This window comes from Cupressus sempervirens, chromosome 3 (assembly GCF_028749045.1).
Source record: "Cupressus sempervirens isolate cs-2001-9-10 chromosome 3, ASM2874904v1, whole genome shotgun sequence".
NCBI lineage: Eukaryota > Viridiplantae > Streptophyta > Pinopsida > Cupressales > Cupressaceae > Cupressus > Cupressus sempervirens.
In genome coordinates, this window is record NC_143120.1 from 373,706,664 (window position 1) to 373,731,862 (window position 25,199).

The 25,199-nt window shown below is 40.0% G+C and overlaps 2 protein-coding genes across 5 annotated transcripts in view; one reads left to right on the forward strand and one right to left on the reverse strand.

Moving 5' to 3' along the window:
* QPT (quinolinate phoshoribosyltransferase) overlaps positions 1-25,199 on the forward strand; it is a 202,779-nt gene that overhangs the window by 101,969 nt on the left and 75,611 nt on the right. The window lies entirely within an intron of this gene.
* LOC149566546 (uncharacterized) lies at positions 20,920-25,086 on the reverse strand. The gene is made up of 2 exons (XM_089819855.1): positions 23,390-25,086; positions 20,920-23,244 (listed from the first exon to the last, which is right to left on the reverse strand). The coding sequence occupies exons 1-2, from the start codon at positions 24,127-24,129 to the stop codon at positions 22,905-22,907; spliced, it is 1,080 nt and encodes a 359-aa protein (XP_089675981.1). The 5' UTR covers positions 24,130-25,086; the 3' UTR covers positions 20,920-22,904.

Consider the following 25,199-nt stretch of genomic DNA (forward strand, 5'->3'; position numbering starts at 1 on the left):
AATGAAGGGGAAACAATTAAGACACCAGGTCTCTTGCAACCTTTATCTATTCCTAGCCAATGTTGGGAAGAGGTATCCATGAACTTCATCACAGGGCTTCCCAAATCTAAAGGTCATAATGTTATCATGGTAGTAGTTGATTGCCTCACTAAATATGCACATTTCATTGCATTATCACATCCTTTTACAACAATTATAGTGAGAAAAGTTTTCTTGGAGAATATCCAAAAGCTACTACACCTAAGGTTATTGTTAGTGATCGTGATCGTATCTTTACTAGTCACTTTTGGAAAGATTTATTGTCATGTTTGGGTACTCAATTGGCTCATAGTTCTTCATACCATCCTCAATCAGATGGGCAAATTGAGGTTGTTAATAAATGTTTGGAAGGATATCTACGTTGTTTCACTTCAGAAAAACAATCTCAATGGGTAGATTGGCTACCTCTTGTAGAATGGTGGTAGTATACTTCTTTTCATAGCTCATAAAAAATATTTCCATTTTTGGCACTTTATGGATTTCATCCTCCTTTCATCACATCGTCATTAAAGGTGTCACCAAGAGTTCAGGCAGTAGAGGACCACTTTGCTTCATCAACAATAGGTACTTTTAGGACTCAAGGAGAATTTAGCTATGGAATAAAATCGAATGAAACAAGAAGTGGACCAACATCGTAGTTTAAGAAATTTTAAAGTTGGGGACTGGGTCTTCTTGAGATTGTAGCCTTATAAGCAAATCTCAATGAAGCAACAAAAAAAGAATAATAAGTTGTTTCCAAGATATTATTGACCATACCAAATCATGCAAAAGATTGGTAGTGTTGTCTACAAGCTTGACTTGCCACCAACAACAAAGATACATCCAGTTTTTCATGTTTCTTGTTTGAAGAAGGTAATTGAGCAGAATATTCCTACGCAAACAGTACTACTAGAACTTGATGAAGAAGGAAGAATAATTTTGGAACCAGAGTGCATTCTTCAAACACGTACAAAGAAGCTGAGGAACATAACCCTGACTCAGTATCTCATCCAATGGAAGAACTTACTAGTTGAAGAGGCCACATGGGAGGATGAAGAGTTCATTTGAAAGAATCCACACTTGGTTAGCATTGAGGACAATGCTTCTTTCAAGAGAGGGGGCATGCTATGCCCTTAATATTGGTGTATATAGGGTTATGAATGGTCAACTTGTGGCTATCTTAATCCTTAATTAAGTCATGTTATAATTATTTTATTATTATTTAGGTAGGTAGGTCGGCTTAGGTGTTATGTAGGGTTGTACATATTCAACCTAAGTATAATTATGTATATATAGGAGGTTGTGAGTCTTATTTAAACATCATATTGTGAAGTGTGTTCTCATTGGAGATATTTGGAGGTTGGCCCCTCAAAGTGGCCTATTACTCTCAGCTGTTATCAAGTATTTATATAATATTTCATATTATTTCTTCTGTTGTGCAACATTTCATGACATAAAGTTTCCTCCAATGAGTTAGTTCTATAGTTGAGTCTTATCTTCTTATCCACACAGATGGTCAATTTTGTTAGTCAGCCCTCTAATTAGATGGAACTTGTACAAGTTTAAGGTCTTCAACCCTAAGGAGCAATAACTCTTTCAACTTGAGCACCTACTCAATCAATTTGAGTAATGTAACATTGGATTAATTATCAAAAGCACAAATTCAAACCTTGGTACTATTTCAAATTACTCCAAACAAATATCTCTTCTCTCTAATCCTTTGACAAATCTCCAAATTTTGATTCATTGAAAGTTATTTGTCGATTATGCATATCACATCAATTCAACCTTGCTCTTCACCTTTCAGATTTTAGTATCTCAAACACTCCAGAAACAAACTTCAAAATGTACAACACAATTCATTTTCTTTGAATTCGATACTTCTTTAGTTGAAGATTTAAACAATTTTCATTGGCAAATATACAATCTCAATTGAGTACAGTGTAATGAGACTCGCCGCAAGTTAGGCGAGTTGCCCGATCAGCGAGTTGGGTAGCCTTAGCCGGGTCAAAATGGCCCATGACCCTGAGTTAATGGGTCACCTTGGGTGACTTGTCTGACTCTCCCGACCCAGTTGACTCGCCTAGTTGACTTGGCTGACTCGGCTAACTTGCTTGATTTTTAATTTTAGTTTTTAAAATTTTCTTAATACGTCTAAAATTTATGTTTGTACTTATGTAATCAATGTATGCTTATTTATGTGATCAAATTACCTTCTATTTATGATGTTACTATGTCTTTACACTTTATTCAATAATGGGTGTATGAAATGTTCTTTAAATCCTAAAAATTCTCTAAATTTCAACGGTTTTATCACTTTGCCGAGTCACGGGCGAGTCCGAGCCAGTTCACGAGTTGAGTTACCCTTGTTGAGTCAGGGCCGGGTTCAAGTTTTGGTTCTGTTAGCCGACTGGATGGTTCCGGCGGTATTTTGTATTCTGTAGCCGACGGTCCGGTGGTGTTTCGGTACTCCGTAGCCGACGGTCCGGCGGTAAATAGTTTGTAACGGATAGAATAATTGTGGCCGACGGACTCCTTCGGGAAGGTTCGGCAGTAGTATTTATATCCCGTCTGGGATCATTGTAAATTATCATTCATCTACTATTGCGAATATAATTCTGCTGTTAGAGTTCATTGTCTGTATGTGTTCATTTACTTTACCAGTACGGTAAACATTTGGCGCCGTTGCCTTATGAATTTGGAAGGTGGGAGGAATGAAGATTAATGCCAAATCAGCTTAACAAGGATCGGAATAAGGCGAAGGGAAAAGATGGAATCTGTATTGCGCAAGAGAATTTAATTCTAGCACAGCAAGCCGAACGTCGACGAAGATTTCAGAGGATTGCCGATGGAAACCGAAGTGCGGAGGAATTGTTGGAGGAGACTCGGCAGCGGGTGGAATTGGTGGAAGAAGCACGGGAGGAGTTCTTGAATTTGTGTTCGCCGAGGGAAGAAAATTCAGACGGGAGAGCATCAACTCGCACGGCTCGCAGTGCCGACGGAGCACGAGCATGGAGTGACCTCTTCGTCCAGGATAGACTTCTGCGGGAAACAATTTCGGAGGATCCTTCGTCTTCACCAAGGTTTGCAGCTGTCGACACCTCCGGTGTGGGAGACTAGTCCGCCGGTGTGGGAGTACAGACTGTCGGTGTGGGAGTTCAGACTGTCGGTGTGGGAGTGCCGACCACTGTAGGAGTGTAGACCTCCAGAGTTATGGCGGGACCCAAAGAAAAATTACCGAAATTTGAAGGCGATGGTACAGCCGACCCTCTCCGACATTGTAAGACATGTGAGACAATCTGGCGGGCAAATGGAATCACAGATGCCGACGAATGGACCAGGCAATTTCCGGCAACCCTATGGGGTGTCGCGATTGATTGGTTTTCGGATATGGATCCGTAGAAGCTGGATACATGGGATAACATTAAAAAGGAGTTCTTGGCGGAATTTAAACTCTTGCGGGATGATAATGAAATTGTAGCAAAAATTTTCAATACCAAGCGAGGGAAGCACGAAACTGTTCGTGTCTACGCCTGGAGATTGAAAGACTTAATAAACAAAATGGAAAGCAAGCCAGCGGACGGATTGCAGAAAAGGTGGTTTGTGGACGGCCTACGCTCGAAACTGCGGAGGAAAATGAAAATTGTGGCACCGTCATCATATGCCGATGCTTACAACAGAGCCCTCGATCTTGAAAGTGCGCAGAAGACAAAGAAGAAGAAAACCAGCTCCTCTGACTCTGATGATGATGAATCCGCTCAGGATGATAGCAGCGACGACGAAGGTAGTAACAAAAAGGTTCGTGCCTTATAGAAGGATATGGTTCGAATGATGGAGTTTAAAAATATGCAAAGAGAACCAAAAGGTAATGAATTGTGGTGCACGGAATGTAAGACCGATGGTCATACTAAAGGATCGTGTCCGAAGAACCAATTCTGTGACATCTATCAGATCATGGGACATTCGACAAAGGACTGCCCCTTTAACATGAAAACAAGAGGATCTCCGCAGCTGCTTCTTACATAGGAGGCCTCTCCGTCAGGTAGCAACGGAAACACGAATGCCGTCGGCGCTACATCTGGAGGCTACAGGAATAATCGGCGTGGACAAAATAACAACAATAATAATACCAATACAAGCAGAAGCCGGATTCAGTATGATGCAAACGGACGGCCAATTATTTAGTGCAGAGCATGTAACTTGTGGGGACATTTTGCGCGGGAATGTCCAACAGCAAATACACCCCAACTATTGTGCCGATGGTGCGGACCCGACGATCACGATGACTCAAAATGTCCAAAATCCGGAGTGAACTTGATCACTGTTGGAGCCGAGGAGGAAGAAGTTCTGGCAATAACACGGCAACAAGCAAAAGAATACCCGGACCCCGCCAAAGAGAAGGAGAAATTTGCGGCAGCACGGGCGGAGATTGGAAAAGTACCTCAAGCAGTAACTCCTCCGGACACCGCCACCACTTCAGCAAGAAATTCCGCAGAACAGAACATAGTACGACAAATTTTGCAAACGGAGGTGCAAGTAAAGGTAAGTGATTTGCTTCTCACCATGCCCCAACTTCGTTCTGCTCTCTCAAATATGGCAAGGGAATCGAGCCTGCAGAAGGGAAAGTTACCGGGAGAATCAAATGGACAGAAAGAAAGGAAATTGTTGCCGGAGGAGAAGATCAGATGTTGTTGGCGCTGACATCCGGACGACACCCTACAGTTGTCGAGATGGGGATACTTGGACATGTTCTCACAGATACTATAGTGGACGGAGGGTCCGGCGTAAATTTATTGCCAGAAGACACTTGGAGGAAACTTGGACAGCCGACATTGTGGCCTCCAAGGTTTCAGCTACTAACCGCCGATCAACATGGAATTAAACCACTAGGTATCCTCATGGCACAGCCGGTAACCATTGGCACCCAGCCGTTCCTCATGGATTTTGTAGTGATTCCATTGGAAAGGAAAGGATATGATGCCATCCTAGGCCGCGGGTGGCTTATTGAAGCAAGAGCTCGACACGACTGGAAGAAGAACACTTTATCCCTGGAAAGTAAAGGCCGCCGATTTGTCATTGATCTGCATACCCAAATGGTAGGGGAAGAGGCTTTGTCATCCGATTTTGACGGAGAGGACGATGAAGGTCGACGACGGATGGAACCAGATCAGGAGGGTGTCCTCCGATTGGACGGAGGAACAACGGATGACGACTTGGATTCCGTCAACGGTTTCTATCACTGGCAAATGGGGGACTATGAATTATTTCACAGCTGTAATGTTCTGTCAATTGAGAACGAATATCCAAAGGAGTTTACTGAAGTAAAGGAGGGGGAGGCACCGTTGGATGTTACACCTGCCCATGCACTCAGTAAAGGACAGACAATTAAGTACAACGAAGCTCCACTGCAAACAATGAATTTGGGGGACGAGGTAGAGCCGAAGAACATACTAGTCGGAGATAATTGGGATCCAGTACTGAAGGCTGCGGCATTCAAGATATTTATGGACTACAAGGATGTGTTTGCATGGACATACAAGGACCTTAAAGGAGTACCGCCGGAATTGTGTGTGCACCGCATTCCGCTGGTGGACGGAGCTGTACCTGTACGAAAGCGACCCTACAGGATGAATAAGAACTATGCCGCACGCGTTACAGAGGAAATCAACCGGATGCTGGACGCTGGCATTATCTTCAAGGTACAGACCAGCGAATGGGTGTCACCAATAGTCATTTCCTTGAAGAAGGATACTATTCAGATCCGGATATGCGTTGATTTCAAATGCCTGAATGCAGTAACAATCAAAGATCCTTTTCCGATTCCATTCACAGATACCATTCTGGAGGAGGTTGCGGGACATGAAATCTACTCTTTTATGGACGAGTTCTCCAGATATAATTAGATTTCTATAGCGGAGGAAGATAAGTTGAAGACATTTGTTGTTGAAGATGGGGTCTACGCGTACAATCGGATGCCTTTTGGGTTGTGTAATGCAACGGCCACATTCCAGCGGATTATACTGCATATCTTCGACAAGATGTCTGTGGGAAATTTCAAGGCCTTCTTGGATGATTGGTCAATATTTAGCACAGAGGATGGACACCTGGCAGCACTTGGTGAGTGTATGGAGAGATGTCGCAGGGCCTGGCTAGCATTGAACCCCAAGAAGTGCCGGTTCATGGTTCCACACGGCAGACTGCTCGGACACATTGTCTGTAAGGAAGGATTAAAGACAGATCCCGACAAGGTGAGAGTCATTCTAGAAATGCAGCCATCTACTAATGTCACGGAGGTAAAATCTTTTCTCGGACATATAGGTTATTATCGGAGATTTATTAAAAATTTTGCCAAGGTGTCACAACCGTTAGATAAGCTAACATGCAAGGAAGAAGCATTTAGATGGGAGAAAGAGCAGGATGAGGCATTTGAAGGGCTAAAGGTACGACTGGCTACGGCACCCATCCTGGCATATCTGGATTGGAATAAAGAATTTCATGTTCATGTGGATGCCTCCAATTATGCGATCGGCGCAACCCTGGCACAGACTGGTAATCACGGATTGGATCATCCAATATACTTTGCTAGCCGATTGCTATCAAAGGCCAAGCAGAACTACAACACGACTGAAAGAGAAGCTTTGGGAATGGTTTATGCCGTGCAAAAATTCTGCCATTATTTGCTTGCTACACCGTTTCTGTTTTATGTTGATCACCAGGCCCTCTTGTACATGATTAACAAACCCGTCATCCAAGGGAGGATCAGCCGATGGTTGTTACTATTGCAGGAATTTACTTTCAAAATCATTGTCCGGCCAAGAAAGAAACACGTCAGTGCCGACCACCTGTCACGGATCAAAACAGGGGAACCAACGGATGGTGTAAATGACGACTTCCCTGATGCACAGCTGTTTCAGATTGGGGTGCTGCCGGAGTGGTACAGGAATATTGGTGAATACCTCTCAATAGGATAGTTTCCCACGGGGATGTCACCAAACGATAGGCGCAAGTTGATAATCAGGAGTTGTACATTTCAATTAATCAATGGGTTGCTCTACAAAATGGGGCCGGATCATATTCTTCGACGGTGTGTGTTGGAAGAAGAGATACCGTAGGTGGACACATGGGGCCTGACACCACTGCACGGAAGATATTGCTCGCAGGACTCTGGTGGCCAATGGTGTACAATGATGCACGGGAATGGGTCGTCTGATGTGACACTTGCCAACGGACTGGGAAGCCGCTGAAGAGAGATTTCATGCCCCTTCAACCCTCTCATGCGCAGGAACTTTTTGAGCGATGGGGACTAGATTTCATTGGACCACTGAGGGTGAGCAAGACCCGACGGTGTCGCTACATCATTGTTGCAACGGAGTATCTGACCAAGTGGGTGGAGGCCCGTGCGCTACCAGATAACTCGGCCGTCAGTACCGCGAAATTTATTTATGAACAGATCATCACAAGGTATGGAATCCCATTACAATTAACAAGTGATAGGGGAGGTCATTTTGTTAACCATGTTATTCGACTGCTCACCACTCAGTTCAAGATTTATCATTCACTGTCGACTCCATACTATCCAAGAGCAAACAGGCAGGCAGAGGCCACCAATAAAATTCTGGTATCCATCATCTACAAATCCTGCGCGGTGGAAGGTGCGGATTGGGAAGAGAACTTACCTGCTGCCCTCTGGGCGTACCGCACGGCATACAAAGTGACGACCGTGCACACACCATTCCAGTTAATGTTTGGACAGGAAGCAGTGGTCCCCGCAGAATTCGTGATTCCAAGTCTCCGAATAGCGTTGGAAAACAAACTGGATGATGACAGAAGCCTCCAAGAGCGATTGAATAATTTGAATAAACTGGAGGAGAAACGGTTGCTGGCACAGTGGGCAACAGAAGTGGCGCAAAACAGACGCAAACTCTGGCATGATAAGCATCTGAAACGTAGCAGATTTCAGCCGGGACAGTTAGTACTAAAGTATGACGGCCGTAATGAAATCAAGCCGGGCAAATTCAAAGTGCGATGGGTTGGACCGTATCAAATCCGAGAAATTGGCGACACTGGGGCAATGAAATTGGCAACCTTGGACGGACAGGAGATAGCTCAGCTGGTTAACAGGTCCAAGTTGAAACCATATCGTGTAAGGAAGTTCTCGCCGTCGTTGAATCCTGCCTTGTCGTCAGCACAACACTCTCTGGCGGCGGCGGCCTCCAAAGATGCCCCAGGTACCCCTGTTATTTGAGGAAGCAAAAAAAAAAATTTTAAAAAAAATTTGAAAAATATTTTACAGAAAAAAAAAAAAAAGGGAGAAAAAAGTCCCGCGGGCAGAGTCTGTCCGTGGGTGGAAAGAGGACCCCGTGGGCAGAGTCTGTCCGCGGGTGAAAAAAGTCCTGTGGGCAGAGTCTGTCCGCGGGTGGAAAGAGGACCCCGCGGGCAGAGTTTGTCCGCGGGTGGAAAAAGCCCCGCGGGCAGAGTCTGTCCATGGGTGAGAAAGTCCCGCGGGCAGGGAAGCGGAGGTCCCCGCGGACAGTGTGTCCGCAGGTTATTAAAAGTCCCGCGGGCATAACATTTTAGGAAATCCTCGCCAGAAAGCCACCGGTGGAAGAATGGTTCGCGGGCACAAAATTTTTTCGCATCCTCCGCCAACGATAGCCGCGGGCTTACAATCATTTTCGCCAGAATTTTTAGCAGCCTCCGACGGTAAGAGAAAAGACCGCGGGCGACGACAGGAAGGCCGCGGGTAGGAGAAGAAAGGCCGCAGGTAAGGAAAGAAAATGCTGCGGGTAGGAGAAGATAGGCCGCAGGGAGGAGAAGAAAGGCCGTGGGTAAAAAACCATTCCCGCCAGACTCCATTCCCTCCTCCAGCCAGACTTCCGCGGGAAACAGAGACATAAAGAAGAGTGCTTGTTCTATCCGAAGGAGAAGAATTTCTGTACAAAGGGATTTGTGGTAGATTGTAGAGGAAGCAAAAAAAAAAAAACGACGACAGAATCAAGTTGTTCAGAATGAGTGACAAATGATGCCAAAGGAAAAGGGACACATCCGTGGTTGCCAGAAAGAGTGCAGAATCGGCAGAAAATGACAAAAATGGTGTGATCCGTGCATTTCTGTGTGAGTTGTGAAGTGTTAAATTGGTCTTGGTGGCGAGGGGCGCTACCCTTCGACCCCGCCGGGGGCGTTGCCCCTTGGACCCCCAGTCGTGGCGGATATCAGTCGTGGCAGTCTGACCAATTGAGAAGAGTTGAAGTTGCTGCAAGCATGGACTTTCTGTGTACCAGAGGCAGTGGGAGAAGGTGTTGGCTGTAAGGCTGTCTTGGTGGATGCGTAGAGAGCTCGGGAGGAGCCGATCATCCAGTTGGAGGCAGTGCAGCGACACTTGGCTTAGGGTACCGAGGAATTGAAAACAGAGAAAGCAGCACAGGTGGCTATCAAGGTCAGCTTGAGGAGACAGTATTGTGTTAGCAGAGGCTACAGATGTAACGTGATGAATGTGGAAGTGATGTGACAGAAGCAGATTTCTCTTGTTGTAGTCACTCTGTTAATGTATTTTGTTTGTTAATTTGTCTCAGATATTTTGTTAGTCGTCAGGAGACGACTTTTCTTTTTGGGGGGGATGGTGTTAGCCGACTGGATGGTTCCGGCGGTATTTTGTATTCTGTAGTTGACGGTCCGGCGATGTTTCTGTAGCCGACGGTCCGACGATGTTTCTGTAGCCGATGGTCCGGCGATGTTTCGGTACTCCGTAGCCGACGGTCCAGCGGTAAATAGTTTGTAATGGATAGAATAATTGTGGCCGACGGACTCCTTCAGGAAGGTTCGGCAGTAGTATTTATATCCCGTCTGGGGTCATTGTAAATCATCATTAATCTACTACTGCGAATATTATTCTGCTATTTTGCTATTATTATCTAAATGTGTTGATTTCTTTACCTGTACGGTGCCGTATTTTGTATTCTGTAGCCGATGGTCCGGCGATGTCTCTGTAGCCGACGGTCCGGCGGTGTTTCGGTACTCCGTAGCTGACGGTCCGGCGGTAAATAGTTTGTAACGGATAGAATAATTGTGGCCGACGGACTCCTTCGGGAAGGTTCGGCAGTAGTATTTATATCTTGTCTGGGATCATTGTAAATCATCATTCATCTACTATCGGGAATATAATTCTGCTGTTAGAGTTCATTGTCTGTATGTGTTCATTTACTTTACCAGTACGGTAAACAGGTTCGATGATTGAATGAGACAAAATATATAGATATGTTCAGTTTCAACTTCCATCGAGTACACCAATTGTATCATTAGTTATTTAAAACACTCCTATTAGCCAAATAATGGGTATTATAAAATTTATTAAACACGTAACACTAAGCCCAAGTCGTCCGTATACTCACCCTTATGCTAATAACAATTGAAATTAGTTGCTCGGGTTAAATTAATCGAAGCCTGCTTAAAAATATATTCTGAAAATCGGATCCTTAAAGGCATCAAGATAATATATATTTATTATCATTTAACAGCTGCAAACATAGATAATAAATAACTTCCTAGCCTGACAGTTTTGCGTTAATTGCAAACTTATTGTAAACGGTGGCATGGGATCCACCGAGTCATCAAACTCTTCGACGTTTATTCACCTTCCTTCATTCAAATCTATCAAACTACTTTGACAGAGAATTTCGTCAGCAGATTCATTCAGATGGTGTCCAGGAAATATATACTGAAGCCATTCTGGTTTTGATTGCTGTTGGCAACCAGATATGACATTTATCATTGCTGGAGACCATTTTATTACTTTTATTATTTCCATATGCTAGCAACACAGTCATCAGAAATTCCAACTAAAAAATATATTCCTATCATCATTGCAAAGAATTTTCAAATATTTATTTCTAGAATTGATTCTGTCTCTGTATTATCTTCTGAAGGGATACGTGGATTGTTATGAAACTCATATCACAAGTAAATTCCACTACTGTGGCCTGAATTAAAATATACTTTGTTTGCACGATATTTATCCTTAGTTGCCGCGATTCGGGCACGTGAATCGGATCCGTGGATTCGGGATTTTTTTTCCCCCAATTATGATTCGTGGAGTATTCGTGCATATATATATGCATTATATATACTAAAAAATAAGAGAAATATACATAATTCTAAAACTAAATCATTTTATAGTATGAATCTATGATTCTAGTATGCATCTATGAATCTAGTATACTTGATCGATGGCATTGATAATTAATCTATTTTCACGATTATAAAGAAAATCAACACATTCACATTGAATTACTAAAAGTGAAAGTTTGTAACATTCAAAATATAGATCATTAAACTTAAAGTTTGTAACATGATTTACTCATAAAAGAGTCAAGAGTCAACACTAAAGTTTTTGATTTAATCATCAAATGGATTTTCAAGAAAATCCGCATCAGAGGGGTACTGATGAGGTGCAAGTGTTGCATCTGTATCAGTAGAGGAACCCAAACCACTAGTAGTAGAGGGGATTGTTAACTCATAATCCTCCTCCTCATCACCCACATCAATCAAAGTGGATCTAGCAAGATCCCGGATGGTCATATCTAAATCAGGAGTCTCGGGTGCTACATCCCAAAGCTTTTTGGGCCCCTTCTTGTACTTGGGATCCTTCTGTGACAACAAGCACAAATTGTTGTGAATGAACACAAGGTCTTCTAATTTTTTTGGAGCCAACCAGTTGCGTTTGACTAAGTGGATAAAGGAGTAAGTACTCCAATTCCACTCAGCTGCAGAAGAGCTGGCAACCTAAACAGAAATTAAAAATTATCAATACAACAATCAAGATAAATAAATTAAATAATAAATTCAAGGAATTGAGAATGTTAACCTTAAGCTTAATTTTACAAACTTATTTGGGATAGGACCTTTATGGCAAGAGGTTGGAGGTACGTGAAGGCTTGCCCATGAAGGTACCACCATTTGATGGCCCATCTTGCTTTGGTCTGCTATGGCAATAGGGTGGAAATCCTCACCTGAGTTGAAAGCAGCAAATTCACTCCTCACAATTGCCTCAATCTCTGGATCTTGGAATATCTTAGCTAGTGCCCTCTTATACCCATCTGCAACCTCTTCATCTCTAAATAGTGGCACTCTACTTGGAAGGCGAAGTACATCTGCACTATAGTACCTGAGGATAACAAAAGACAATTGAACACTATCAAATATCAATAGCACAAACATTGGATAAAATAAGCACAAACATTTGATAAGAACTACAGTACCTCGGGGATAGAGCATATGCAAGGAGGTGCAAAGGTGTGGTCATCTTGTTCCATCGATGATGAACAATTTTTTCCACCTTCTTGTAAAGGGTGTCCTCAGGATCATTCTCCCTCCTCTGTATGACCTAAGATATGAAATATGAATAATAATTATAATTAGTGAATATGTCAATTTAAACTTTAGAATCTAGATATCTCTCAAATAAAAAATTGTTGTAAAAGAGCGTAAAACTTACCATTTTAATTTTTTCCAGCATACTATCCATGGAATCATAAATATCCCCAAGGCATGGCTCATCACTATCTGCGAAGCGAAGCATTGCCATTATTGGATCGGTGATTTCCAACACATAACTCACAAGACCCCACCAATCCTCATCTAGTATCATTCTTCTCACATTTAAGGCCCTTGCTGTATTGGAATTCTTCCAAACGCCCCATTGGAGGCTAATGACCATATGCTTCAATGCTTCTTTTACCTTCACAAGTCGTCTCAAGACGATTGTGTGAGAGGCAAAGCGGGTTTCAGCAACCTAAGAACATGTTAAACTCAAGTTAGTAAAACATTTAAAAATTAAAACATGTTAATGTAAACAACAAAAAAAAAAAAAATTTTGGAATCCAATAATATTCAATTATATATTAAATATAAAAATTTACCTTCAATAACTCCAAGTCCGAGAAACTCCTAAAAATTGCTTGTGACATTGGTGATTTGTCACAAACATTTGAATCTCTTCAACTTCCTCATATATCCTTTTCACCCAATCTATTTCGGTGCCAATTGCTTTCATCACTAAATTGAGAGAGTGGACGGTGCATGGTGTCCAAAAGATATGATCATATCTAGACTATACAATTATCCTTACAGCCCTGCAAACTTTTGCATTGTCCGTGACCACTTGGACAACATTATCAGGACCCACTGACTCTATGGCATCAATGAGAATGCGTGAAATAAATTCTGCATCTTTCACTTGCCCTTCACAATCAACTGCCTTCAAGAACATTGCCCCCTTAGGGCATACAGCAATAGCATTGATCAATGGACGGTTTCTACAATCTTTCCACCCATCCGAAATAATAGACACACCCGATTGAACCCAAAAATCTCTTATTGGTTGAAGTTGAGCCTCTACATTTTTCCTCTCATCATGTAATATGGTAGTGCGCAACTTCTCATAACCAAGCGGTTTGTAACTATGGGGTGCATCATTTACTGCTTCCACCATCTCCCTAAAATAAGGTGATCTAGCAAAATTAAATGAAACACCATTTGCAATTAAACAACGTCCAATTTTGTGATCAGCAATGTCTCTCTTTTCATTTTGGAATGCCCTATCTAGTGGGCCTCTCTTGCGGGTGAGTGGAGATGGGTCTTCATCTTCATCATTTGTAGTTGGCATAGGCAAAAAAGGATGTGTTCTTGTGTTTGTTTGATCGAATGATGGTGTTGGTATATTTGTTTTTTTGGAAGCACCACGTTTTGCTTTTGCAATTGCTCTATCAGCATCATCTTGCTCTTTTGCTAATGCTGCTATTTGTGCAGCTGGTAATCCCTTCTTATCACTACCTTGACACATGTGAATTCCTTCACACGCAAGGCCCAAAAAATGTAGTTTCACTCGGGAATAGGAGCTTTTATGTTGTATGTTGCAAAAATTACATTTCCATATGTATGCCCCACCCCCAAGACATTGTGCAACTCTTGTTGTGTGTCTCCATAAAGGAGACCCCTTATCAATTTTGAAGCTTGGTGATGTAGCCCCACCCCTACCCACTGAGCCTTGACTACTCATTGTTCTATTCTTGCAATGTAGAAAAAAAAGTGAAAGAAAACCATGCTTCACACTTACACAAAAACTTGAAAATTTGCAAAACTAAAAATAAATCAATAATCTATGAAAGAACTCAAGAATATGGTTGAAATGCATACCTTAAACACTTCTTGCAAGGTATTTGAAGCTCCACAACCGATCTCCTTCAAATCCAAGCACTTTACTTCAAACTAGCAAGTATGAGAGAGCAAAATAGAGAGTAAATGAACTTGCATTGTGATTTAGAGGGTCGTTTTTAGGGTTTAGGGCCTTTAGGAAAAAAGAAACATTAAAAAATGAAGTTGGGCCCACTTTTTTGCTTCTTTATTTGGGCCTTGCCGCGGATTTGTGTAGATCCGCGTGTGGATCCTCGAGGATCTGGGTAGGATCCGTAATCCTGCCTGTGGATCCTCACGGATCCATACGTGGATCCGGATCCGAATCGGACCCGAATCTGGATCCGGGTGTTTATGGACGAATCCGGTAACTAAGTATTTATCATAACACAAATTTTCAGGGCTTCAAAAATAATCTAATCGGATCTTCCTTAGTCTGGTTCTGAAGATCTACCTTCAAGTTGCTAGGCTTTATAGAAGGAACGAGACTCTGATACATTTTCAAAATGCTGAAACAGCTTTGAAAAACACTGACTACAAATTAACAGGTCTGAATCTGAACTAGTGTTTGTTCGGTCACTGTACTGCAGTCCTGATCTGAAGAGATATAATCATTTATTGATTTTGATGGTCATATCTCTTGTTTGGATCCTTATCTTATATTTACTCCAAGGGACACAATCACAAACGGTCAAGTCTATTCACCATATCTCTCTTCATGAAGAGACACGATTAGATATTAAAGAGCATTAATTAAGGAACCTGATCCTAATTGGGTGTGATTAGGTTAAACTAATCATCTGCAAACTTCGATCTGGAATAAACAATCATAACCACGATTTGTTTGCTTGATCAAACGTGATCCCAAGAGAATGAATGCTTCAGAATTTTTACTTAGTTTGACGATGATAGTTTGGTCAATTTCAAGAGCTATTTCACTGATGGCAATAATAGTTCTGATTATGTATGTATGTGTATGCATCTATACCAATTCATATGATGAACTGGCATACATACATGCACATATGTATACAGATTTATCAGAACAGTCCTCAAATTCTGACTGATGTACCATATCTTTAACATGCAAACTCACCCTTCCTCCTTTAATGGTGATCCACATTGTCTAAACCTCTTAAACCAAGATGAGTCATTGAAGCCTTAATTTTTCAATCAATACAACTATTGAAGTTCTTCCATGTCTAAAGACATACATCCTGCCCTTATTTATAATGAATCATGATCCATTAGAGCAAGGAGAAACCTTCAAGAAGCTGTATGCTAAAACCCTTTCCATTCTGTTGAAATTTTGTTTTTGCATGGTTTGGCTTGATGTTGTAGCATGGAAATGATCTGGATCAGTTTTCTGGTACAGAATCAACCTAGGGCAAATTTGCAGCAAGAATAAATTCTCTTCAAGTTACAGTCCTGTTTTTTAATTCTTGTTGCTGATATTTTTATGACTCACGTGAATGTTTACAAAATTATATACAGGTTAAGTTTGTGGCACTGTGAAACCCGGGTCAAATTTGCAACACAAGATAGACTCTTCTTGTTGCTGACATTTTTATGCATTCATCCTTATGTTTACAAAATTCTATATATATATATATATACACACAGTCAAGAATGATCCATGTAAATTGGTAAGCAAGCATCAATCCACCATCCAGGAATCTCAACAAGGTGAATATCAATGCACCAACAATTCATCTTATTGAGAAAAGCCAACAACTACTTGACAATTCCAAAGCTATCCAAGACCATGCATTGATATATGAAAATCTTTGGATAACTAGTTACATCAAAGAACCAACGTCTAGACTCTGGACAATCACAAGACAATATTAGCTCATCTCAGCATCACCAAATGAAATGTAATTAATCACCAAGTGCAACTCAGGCACTCTCAATTGCATCTCCAGTTTACATCTGAGGCACACACTGTCTGTTGCAACATAATTTGCAACATTATCTCTACATCACAATGCACATAAGAACCAGATCTGATCTGCAACACAAGGCATCTTTTAGGAGATAAGATAACTTTTATTAATGTCCAGCAAGAGACTACAAAGGGGGTGTAAGGGACTGCCACCAACTCTTGAATCTGAAATACACACAAGATTCCTCCTGTCGTATTCTGTTAGTAAACAGTTTTGTCCTTCCAAAACTAAATACAAAGAATGACTCAAAATGCCCAAATAGAAGAACAACTGCCACTAATGGTTGGAAATACTATCATGAGATTGATAGCTTTCCTCTGAATTGAGAGGTACAGCTCCCTCTTAGAAAGATATTCAAAGAATTTTAATAGCTGGTTATGCCTTTTACCAGAAGACACCAAGGCTTTCTAACATCCACTCATCAACATGAGATGAACGTGATTATAAGGTTAATAAGTTGATAATGAGAGAAAAACTAGCAAATAGCCATACGACTATCTACCAAGTCTTTCACATTACAGAGAAAACTGAAAGAGAGAAAGCTGTAAATATCTTTATGCAAAAGCGTGAATACATAACCACAAGATTACGTATATCACATTCAACATGGTAATAAAGAACTGTATCTAAAACAGAAATAAAAGGACTCAGAATCCTTCCAGATCAGAAACACAAATGTATATGACTACAAAATCAAGCACACTCATATCTCTCTTTATTTCAGAACATGATGAAACAATAATAGTATTGTTCAATCCCCTTATCATAGTCAATTTGCATAAAGAAAAATTGCTTTCCCTGTTACAAAAATAGAACTATCTTCTCCATGTAGCAGCAGCTATAAAACTCCCACCCCCCCGGAAAAGAAGAACCCCCACTACATCTAAATCTTGCAATAAATAACATCTTTGGGTTGTCTTTTGGTTTCCATAACCATTTCTTGAAAATTAGTTTAATTATTATCATGAATAATCTTCTTCTTATCACCTTGGAATTTTAATAGTTGAGCCATTTTAAAGTTTCATAAATTATAACAAATCTATTTACCAAATTTAAAATGAATCCCATGTGCATTCTTGGACGAGTGGCATATGCTGGTAGCAAACTGTTGTCATGATCTTGTAACTGTCATTGATATACTGCTGCATTTAAATAATCATAACTTATAATTCGTTATGAATTTTACAAAACGGCTTGGAGAAAATTTAGATAATTAGGTTTCTTCAAACATATCTGAAATTTAGCTCAATACAACGGTTGCATTAAAAGTTGTGGGCCCCGCAACATGACTGTTTTTCTGACTGCAGCACATTTGCATTTGCTGGTGCGTTGACAGACCTGCATACAGTCCATTATAACTTTTGACTTTGGCCAAATTTTGAAGATCACTTTGGTGCACGTCTAGAAAACTTGATTTTGGGAAACATATCTAAAATTAAATCAGATCCAACAGTGGAGCTAAAAGTTATGCTCCCCGCATTGTGACTATTATTTTAATGCTGACAAAAATCTGTGGTTGCAGGTTGTATTAAAACTTATAATAGTATATGCACCAATATCTGCACATAAATCACATGTTGAAGCCTTCTTGTTGTACATCTCATTATCCACCATCACCTACTCATGTTTGAAGTGAGACTCATTTATCAAACAATTTACATATCACTCTTTATTGAATCTAAACATGCTCAAGCCTTAATGACGATTCTGCCACTACGCCTTGCCAAGATGATCATGACATGTTTGGAGCTGCGATTTGTTGAGGGTTCACTCAAGTTGTATCTTAAAATTCAAAGAAATAGTGTCCATTGATCTGATTCTAGAAATCTGAACTGAGCTTCGGATCTTGATCTTGAACCTTGAAGCTTGAATTTTGACTCTGCAAACTCGAACATGAACTTGAAGTTGAAGTTGAAGTTGAAACCTTTGGTTCAAGTTCGAGTTCAACTTCGCACGATTATGTTGCACCTTGGAATGTATTAACAATTCAGCCTTCTGCAAACCCAATCTTAAAATGAAGCAGAAATTGAACTGTTGAATTCGATGATTCCACCTCAGCATATCTTCATAACTCTATCTTCTTCATAGGTTATACTATTAGTTACCGATTCGAGATACGAATCCGATTCGGGCACGTGAATTGGATCTGTGGATTCGTGATTTTTTTTTTCCCGATTAGGATTCGTGGAGGATTCGTGAATATATATATTACTGATCTTGCCCAAGCCCCAACTAGTAACAAATATATATATATATATATATATATATTTTTAATTTTTTTATTTCTCTCGTTTATTAGTATATATAATGCATAAAAAGGTCATTTTAGCACTAGAAAGCCAAAAAATATATTTTAAAAAGTCATATTAAATAATTTAGACTCACTTGAACCTGTCGATCCTTGAGGATTCATGTCTGGATTCATGCAGATCCGGGTAGGATCCTTGTTTTACACAGTGGATTCGTCAAGATTCATGGCCCACAAATCCGGACGAATCCACTGTGTAAAACAAGGATCCTGCCTGGATCTGCACGAATCTAGGCACGAATCTGGATCCGGATCGGACCCGAATCCGGATCCAACCTCTAGGTCACGAATCCGGTAACTAAGGACTTATACTTCATAAACTATCATCAGTGATAAAAAATTGGACAAAATTTACTGTAGGGAGTTGACTTGAAAGTTTAGAATGCTGGTGTTAAAAGAAGGGTAACATATTCAAAAGGAGAAGTTCCCCCTCAGTATGTGATGAAGTAGAGAGAATTTAATTTCTAACTGTGAAGTATCACACCTCTTAAAAAGTGATCATAAGTGCACAGAACTCAGTGATTTCCTTACAGGTATTTGTCACAAGTCTCCACTATGCTACATGTTTGGTTTTTCAATTTAATGAACTTGTGCACAAACAGAAAGGATCACAGAGGTGATCACAAGGCTGTGCTTACATTACTAACATGAACACACATACCGGAATCTGAACATAACCATAGCATCAACAACAATCACATATGCACGTCATCCAACATTCTCAGACTCACAATGTTGAACTGAATCAGGAGCAAATATGAAACAAGAATCTAGCACGGAGGATTTTCACATACACATCTGAAGATTGGAACAACGAACACCAAACCCAAGCTTGAACGGCAGGAAGATCATCCACATCACAATTAGGAGCCCAACTCTCAACATTTGATATAATCTTTGACACAAGTGTTACATCTGTAGCATTTGCAACAACAGTGGTATTCTGCATTGATAGGAACAAACAAGGGATCGGTGACACACAACATGTATTAACTCATTACTCTAAAAACAGTGGCAAGAAGCATGTGCCTGTAAACCACACATTAAACATGGGTTCATATCAAAACAGTGAACTGACCTCTGTCTATGACAACCACATTGAGAACACAACCTGGTTTGGTCTGTGCACAACCTAGGGGTTGGACTTCACTAACACAAACAAGAGAACACACAATTTGCCACTGATGAGGGGTACTGTCAAATACAAACTTGATATGTTTTGTTTGGGAACAAAACATCCCACAAAATCTTTATACAGTAGAGTCGTAGATCACATGAACCACTACCTGCCTTTTGTGATTACCATACCTACAAGTTGAATTTTGGGAGCAGAGCAAAAGTGTATACATAAGTTTTGACCTACCATTCTTCTTATCTGAGACTACCTATTTTGTCAGATTGGATTTCAGCTCAACTTTTGATGACAGCAACATTTTTTCTTCACATGTGCATTTCTCTGCTTTCATATGTTGGGAGAAGATACATCAATCTTCTTAGCAATACAATTCTTTTGCTTTGCAGTGCTGGACAATGATGCAACAGTATTCTGATGTCTGATTATCTAGCTGAATTTGCTTAATATCTATCTCCTGTTAGTACAATAAATGCTGTTCTTAGAATTGTAGTGGCTCCACCATTCTCAGATTACTTCAACCTTTTTTATATTTCTTATATTGATTCAAAAAGATATTATATTAATATGCCATCATAATATATTCTTGTCATTGTAAGCAAGAAATGCAAAACACAAAGGGCCCCCTAGCCCCTAGCCCCTAGCCTCAAATTTTATGGCCTATCATTTTATGGGGGGGACCCCCTAGAATTTTATGGTATGGTGGGTATGCCTATTATTTTATTGCGCCCCCTAGCCCTAGAATTTTTAGGTTAGGTTAGGTATGCCTAGAATTTTATGGGTATGCCTATTATTTTATTGCGCCCCGCCCCTATCATTGAGCAAGAATAAAATGTTTACTGGATCTTTTTCTTAGACCTTGAACAAGCAAATAAAGTTTTAGGAAAAATACTCTGTGATTCACCTGTATCATCCAATTTCCCAATCACCCTTAGTTGGTAGTTTTCCTGATTCACAACTGCAAACAGATTTGCAAAATGACAAAAAATGTGAAAAAATCATTTGACACTTTTAACCTTTTTGGACTCAAACTGGGTTTCCAATGAATTCAAGTTTAGTTCAAAGTGCTTCTAAAGAAATAATGAACCAACAAAATTTTGGAGAATGCTTGAAACAGCTTGTTCTTTTGAACTCTAAACCATAGTTGGAAAACTTGCCAAATGCAAAAACTCGACAAGCCTCCCAAAAGTTTAATCGGGAAAAACTCGGCGATTTAAAAAAAAAACTCGGGAACCTAAAAAATCGCTGAAATTTAATTAAAAATACATTTATTTTGCAAAATTTAATGAGAAGATGCATCTAATAAGTTAATTAAAGACAATACAAAAGAAAGAAACAAAGTTTAGATATATATAAATGCATAATGCGTACAAAATTGCATTCTCATGCAGAATGCTCATGGTAGGAAGCAAAATAGTAAATTACTAAATAGTTTCAATCTGTCAAACTAGAAGTAAATACTAAAAGTCTAAATACATCAATACAATGTCAATCGCATCTTCCTCTTTCCACTTGCACTAGCAGGAAAGCGAGGGGGTCTAGTCCTAGAAGAAGTGCCCTGCATTGGGATAGGGCGTGAGCTGCGTGACTGTGAACTCTGTGGCTGTGCCCCCTCGCTCGACGTCCCTACTAACTGGCTCAACGTCCTAGAAGAGGATGCATCTCTTCCTAATGGTAATGCCTAATCCTCGCCTGAATAATCATCATCCTCGTCCTCATCCTCAATGTCATCCATAGTGAACTGAAAATCAGTGTTAGCCTCCCCCTCCATGGCCTGCCTCTCCAAATCAGCGATCTCATCTGGTGTAAACAATGGACTTGGCTCCTGTGCTGTCCAATCAGAATAAGGATCTATCTCATCTAGATCAAACGGACCAGGTACTTCTAAGAGCTGTGTCTTTTTTATGCGCAACTTAAGATTATAGTGCACATAAACAAGGTCATTAAGCCGTTTTTGAGTCATTCTGTTTTTTTTCTTTGTATGGATGGACTCAAATAAGCTCCAATTGCACTCACAATGGGATGAGCTACAAGGTTGGGATAGGACTCCGAGAGCAAATTTCCTTAAATTGGGGGTATTGCCACCCCAACTTGCCCACCAAGCATTTGCAAAAAAAAATTAAAAAAGTTATAAAGCAATAAAAAATAAAAATAGAAGCACAACTTATCAATTAGCAAAAGTTTTAAAGTTTGACGCTTTACCTGGTGCTTGAGTAGATCTTGCTCTCTTTGCTAGCATAGAAGAGAACAAAGGACCCCTTGATTCCACATAGATTTGTTCTTCGGTCACAATAAGGTCTCTCTCCTCTTCACTTGATATCATTCTCTCAATGCATTTAGAGAGACCTTCCATGACCTCTCCATTAGGATCTGAGTAGGAATCATCAACCCTAAAACAAATAGAAAATGATATCAAGTCTTACTACACAACCTTAAAAAGTAAAGTAAAATAAAGACTTATTAAAATCCCAACTTCAAGGACAATCAATTATCATAGTACCTGAATTTGGGATTAAGGAAGTAGCCTGCTGCACGAATAGGTTGGTGGAGCATATTGTTCCACCTCCTATCAATTATTTCCCAAATGGGGTCAAATCTGAGACTGTCCCCGTGATAGTAACTTCTAACAACCTCTTTCGCCCTATCCATGGCCTCATAAAGACCTCCCATTTGGGATTGCTGCCCATTACATGTGCGCAAGACTAGAACCGGGGGCAGAGACATCTACATTTGAAATTTGAAAAATACAAATTAGTTAATAACATAGTAAGTTATGAATTGATAATGAAACTTGAATAAACTAAAAATATAATGAAGTTACCTTCACAATCTCCTTAGCCTTTGCAAAAAAGCTATCATCAAAGACTATTCGTGCCACAGCCTCTCCTTCGGGCTTCTTTGAGTAAGGTGAAGCAACCCAATCAGCACACACAAACATTTGCTTCAAAGGTGGTCAAGAATACGTTGCAACATCAAGAAGACTGTTGCAAACTTTGTCATAGCAGGTCTCATCAAATCTTTGCCTTTAGTGGCTTTTCTCATCAAACTGAGAACCCATGGGTGATTATAGATATATTTCGTGACTCGCCTAGCATCTTCCACAACTAGACTCACCCAATCAAGTTTTCCTATGTCCTCCAAAAGAAGGTCAAGGACATGTGCTGCACAAGGTGACCAAAAAAGTGTGGGATGCCTCTCCTGGAGGATTCTACCTAAAAGATTAGCAAAAAATCAATAATCAGTAACAAACTTTCCATATTTAGTATTTACAAATTACATCAAATCTAAATTGAATAATACCATAGCATTACATTCATGATTCATATTGATTCAAATAAAAAAAATTAAATCTACCTGTTACCACATATGCTGCTGCATTATCTGTGATTATTTGCACCACATTCTCTATTCCCACCTCCATGACAACATTCTCCAACATTAAAGCCAATGTGGCTGCATTTTTCACTTTGTTGGAGGCATCGACAGATTTCCAAAACACCACATCATCTTTGCAAGCAATCAAGAAGTTAATAATGGTTCTACTTCTTCCATTTGTCCACCCATCAGATAAAATGGTGCAGCCATACTTCTTCCACTCTTTCTTTTGGTCTTCTATCAACAATGTTGCCCTACCAACCGCTTTGTCAAGCAACCTACAAAATTTAAGTGTAATATTAAATAAAGTGTAAGTGTTAGTAAAATATTAGAAAATAAGTTATAACAATTAAGATTTAAAATATAACAATGAACTAAAGTGAATCACAATTATTTACAATTACTAAATAGTAAAATACTAACCTTCCACTCATATCCTTGCGATTAGGCGGCTTGTACCCTTTGCCTGATATTGTCATTGCATTCACCATATTGACCCAATAGGGACTATCAGCGGCATTCATTGAGATATTGTTGAAAAACCAAAAATCAGCTGCTGCAATATCAGTTTGGTCATGCATTTCCTTAAACCATGCAGTGCCCTCTAATGATGGTTGTGCTCCAGGTGTGTTCCTGGGCACAAAATAACCACCTATCCCTGATGGGGATCCAGATGGTGATGATGAAGAAGTAGGAGATGTAGAAGAAGTGGAACCGGTAAAAGAGAAATTTTGTTTGCGGATCCGTGGGCCATGAAGAGATCTTGGTATGTTCTCAAGTGCTTCTTTTTTCTCTTGCATATCAAAAGGAGCTCCTTCAGATTCAACCATGGCTACCCTCATAGCTAATTTTGCCCTCTCCCTATTCAATTTTTTCTCTTCAGCAGCTGCAAGTAGGGCATTGATGAATCTTTTTTCTTCATCAGTTACCTTGAGACAAGGATTTGAGTCATGTTTCTTTATGCCTGCAAGGTGATATTTGAGGCGGTTTATGCCTCCAGAAATAATTCTCTCACAGGGAATGCATATCACCTTCTCAATATCATTTGGACTTGGAGCTTCATAGGCATACCACCATGCCTTATCTCTTGCATTTTTAGGCCGAGTGCCTATATATCCAGATGGGCATGGTGTTTGTGGCCACTCTTCTTGCAGGTTTGTCATTTTTTTAATGGTTGACCGCTGCCCTACACATAAATATATAGAAAAATGAATAAACAAAGTTAGAACTTAGAAGCTAGGATTTCAAATGATTCAAACTTCAAACTTCAAACAAACTTCAACCATATCCTTAGAAGCTAGGGTTTCAAATGATTCAAAATGATTTTAAATGATTTGAAAACATTTACAAACAACAACAAAAACAAAAGAACATTTGTTATAAAACTATAAAAAGTTTTCAAACTATGATAAGATGAACATACCTGGAAAGAAATTTGTCTTCTAAAATCGGTTAGAATCCTCTGCAATCCACTCAAATCCGCCTTGAATCACTTGCAATCAGCCAAGAATGCCTCCAAACCTTATTCTCTTCACTCCTCAAGGCTTTAAACAATGCAAATACAAGAAAGAATGAGAAAAAACACACTCACTGCCGCTTTAATCCGTCACAGGCCGCGGGCAAAAATTTCACTTGTAAATCGCAAGTTTTTCATAAAAACTTGCCGAGTTTTTGCCGATTACGCGCTGAATACTCGGCAAGTTTTTACCAGACTGCCGAGTTTTTAAATCGGCGAGTTAACTGGTGAAAAACTCGCCGAGCTAGGAAACTCGGCGAGTTTTCCATCTATGCTCTAAACCTCTAGGTGTCAATTAAGAGGTATCACCAATGCTGGTACTTGAAAATTTAGAACTTTTTGCACAGAAATACAAATAAGAACAAATAATGTGCATGGATAATAATTAAATCAGTGGGCAGCTATAAACGAGAGTAGATTTCTTTCCTGTGTATGAAGAGTTGTCTTCTTTTCATGTTGACAATAGAATAATTTATGGCAACATTTAGTTTTCCTGTTTCCAAGCAATACTGACACTCAGCAAGCAAGGGACAGCAGTTTTATTTTTTTAGATGTCTTCACACATATCTCAAGCCATCTGTATGGACTCTTGGAGCCTTGTGGAAAATGATTTTATAAATCTTGGAATTTATTGAGTGAACTGTTATACCTTTTTGATCTGAAGCTTATTATGACACAATATTGAGATTAAATTGCAAGCTAGAAATCTGGAAACAA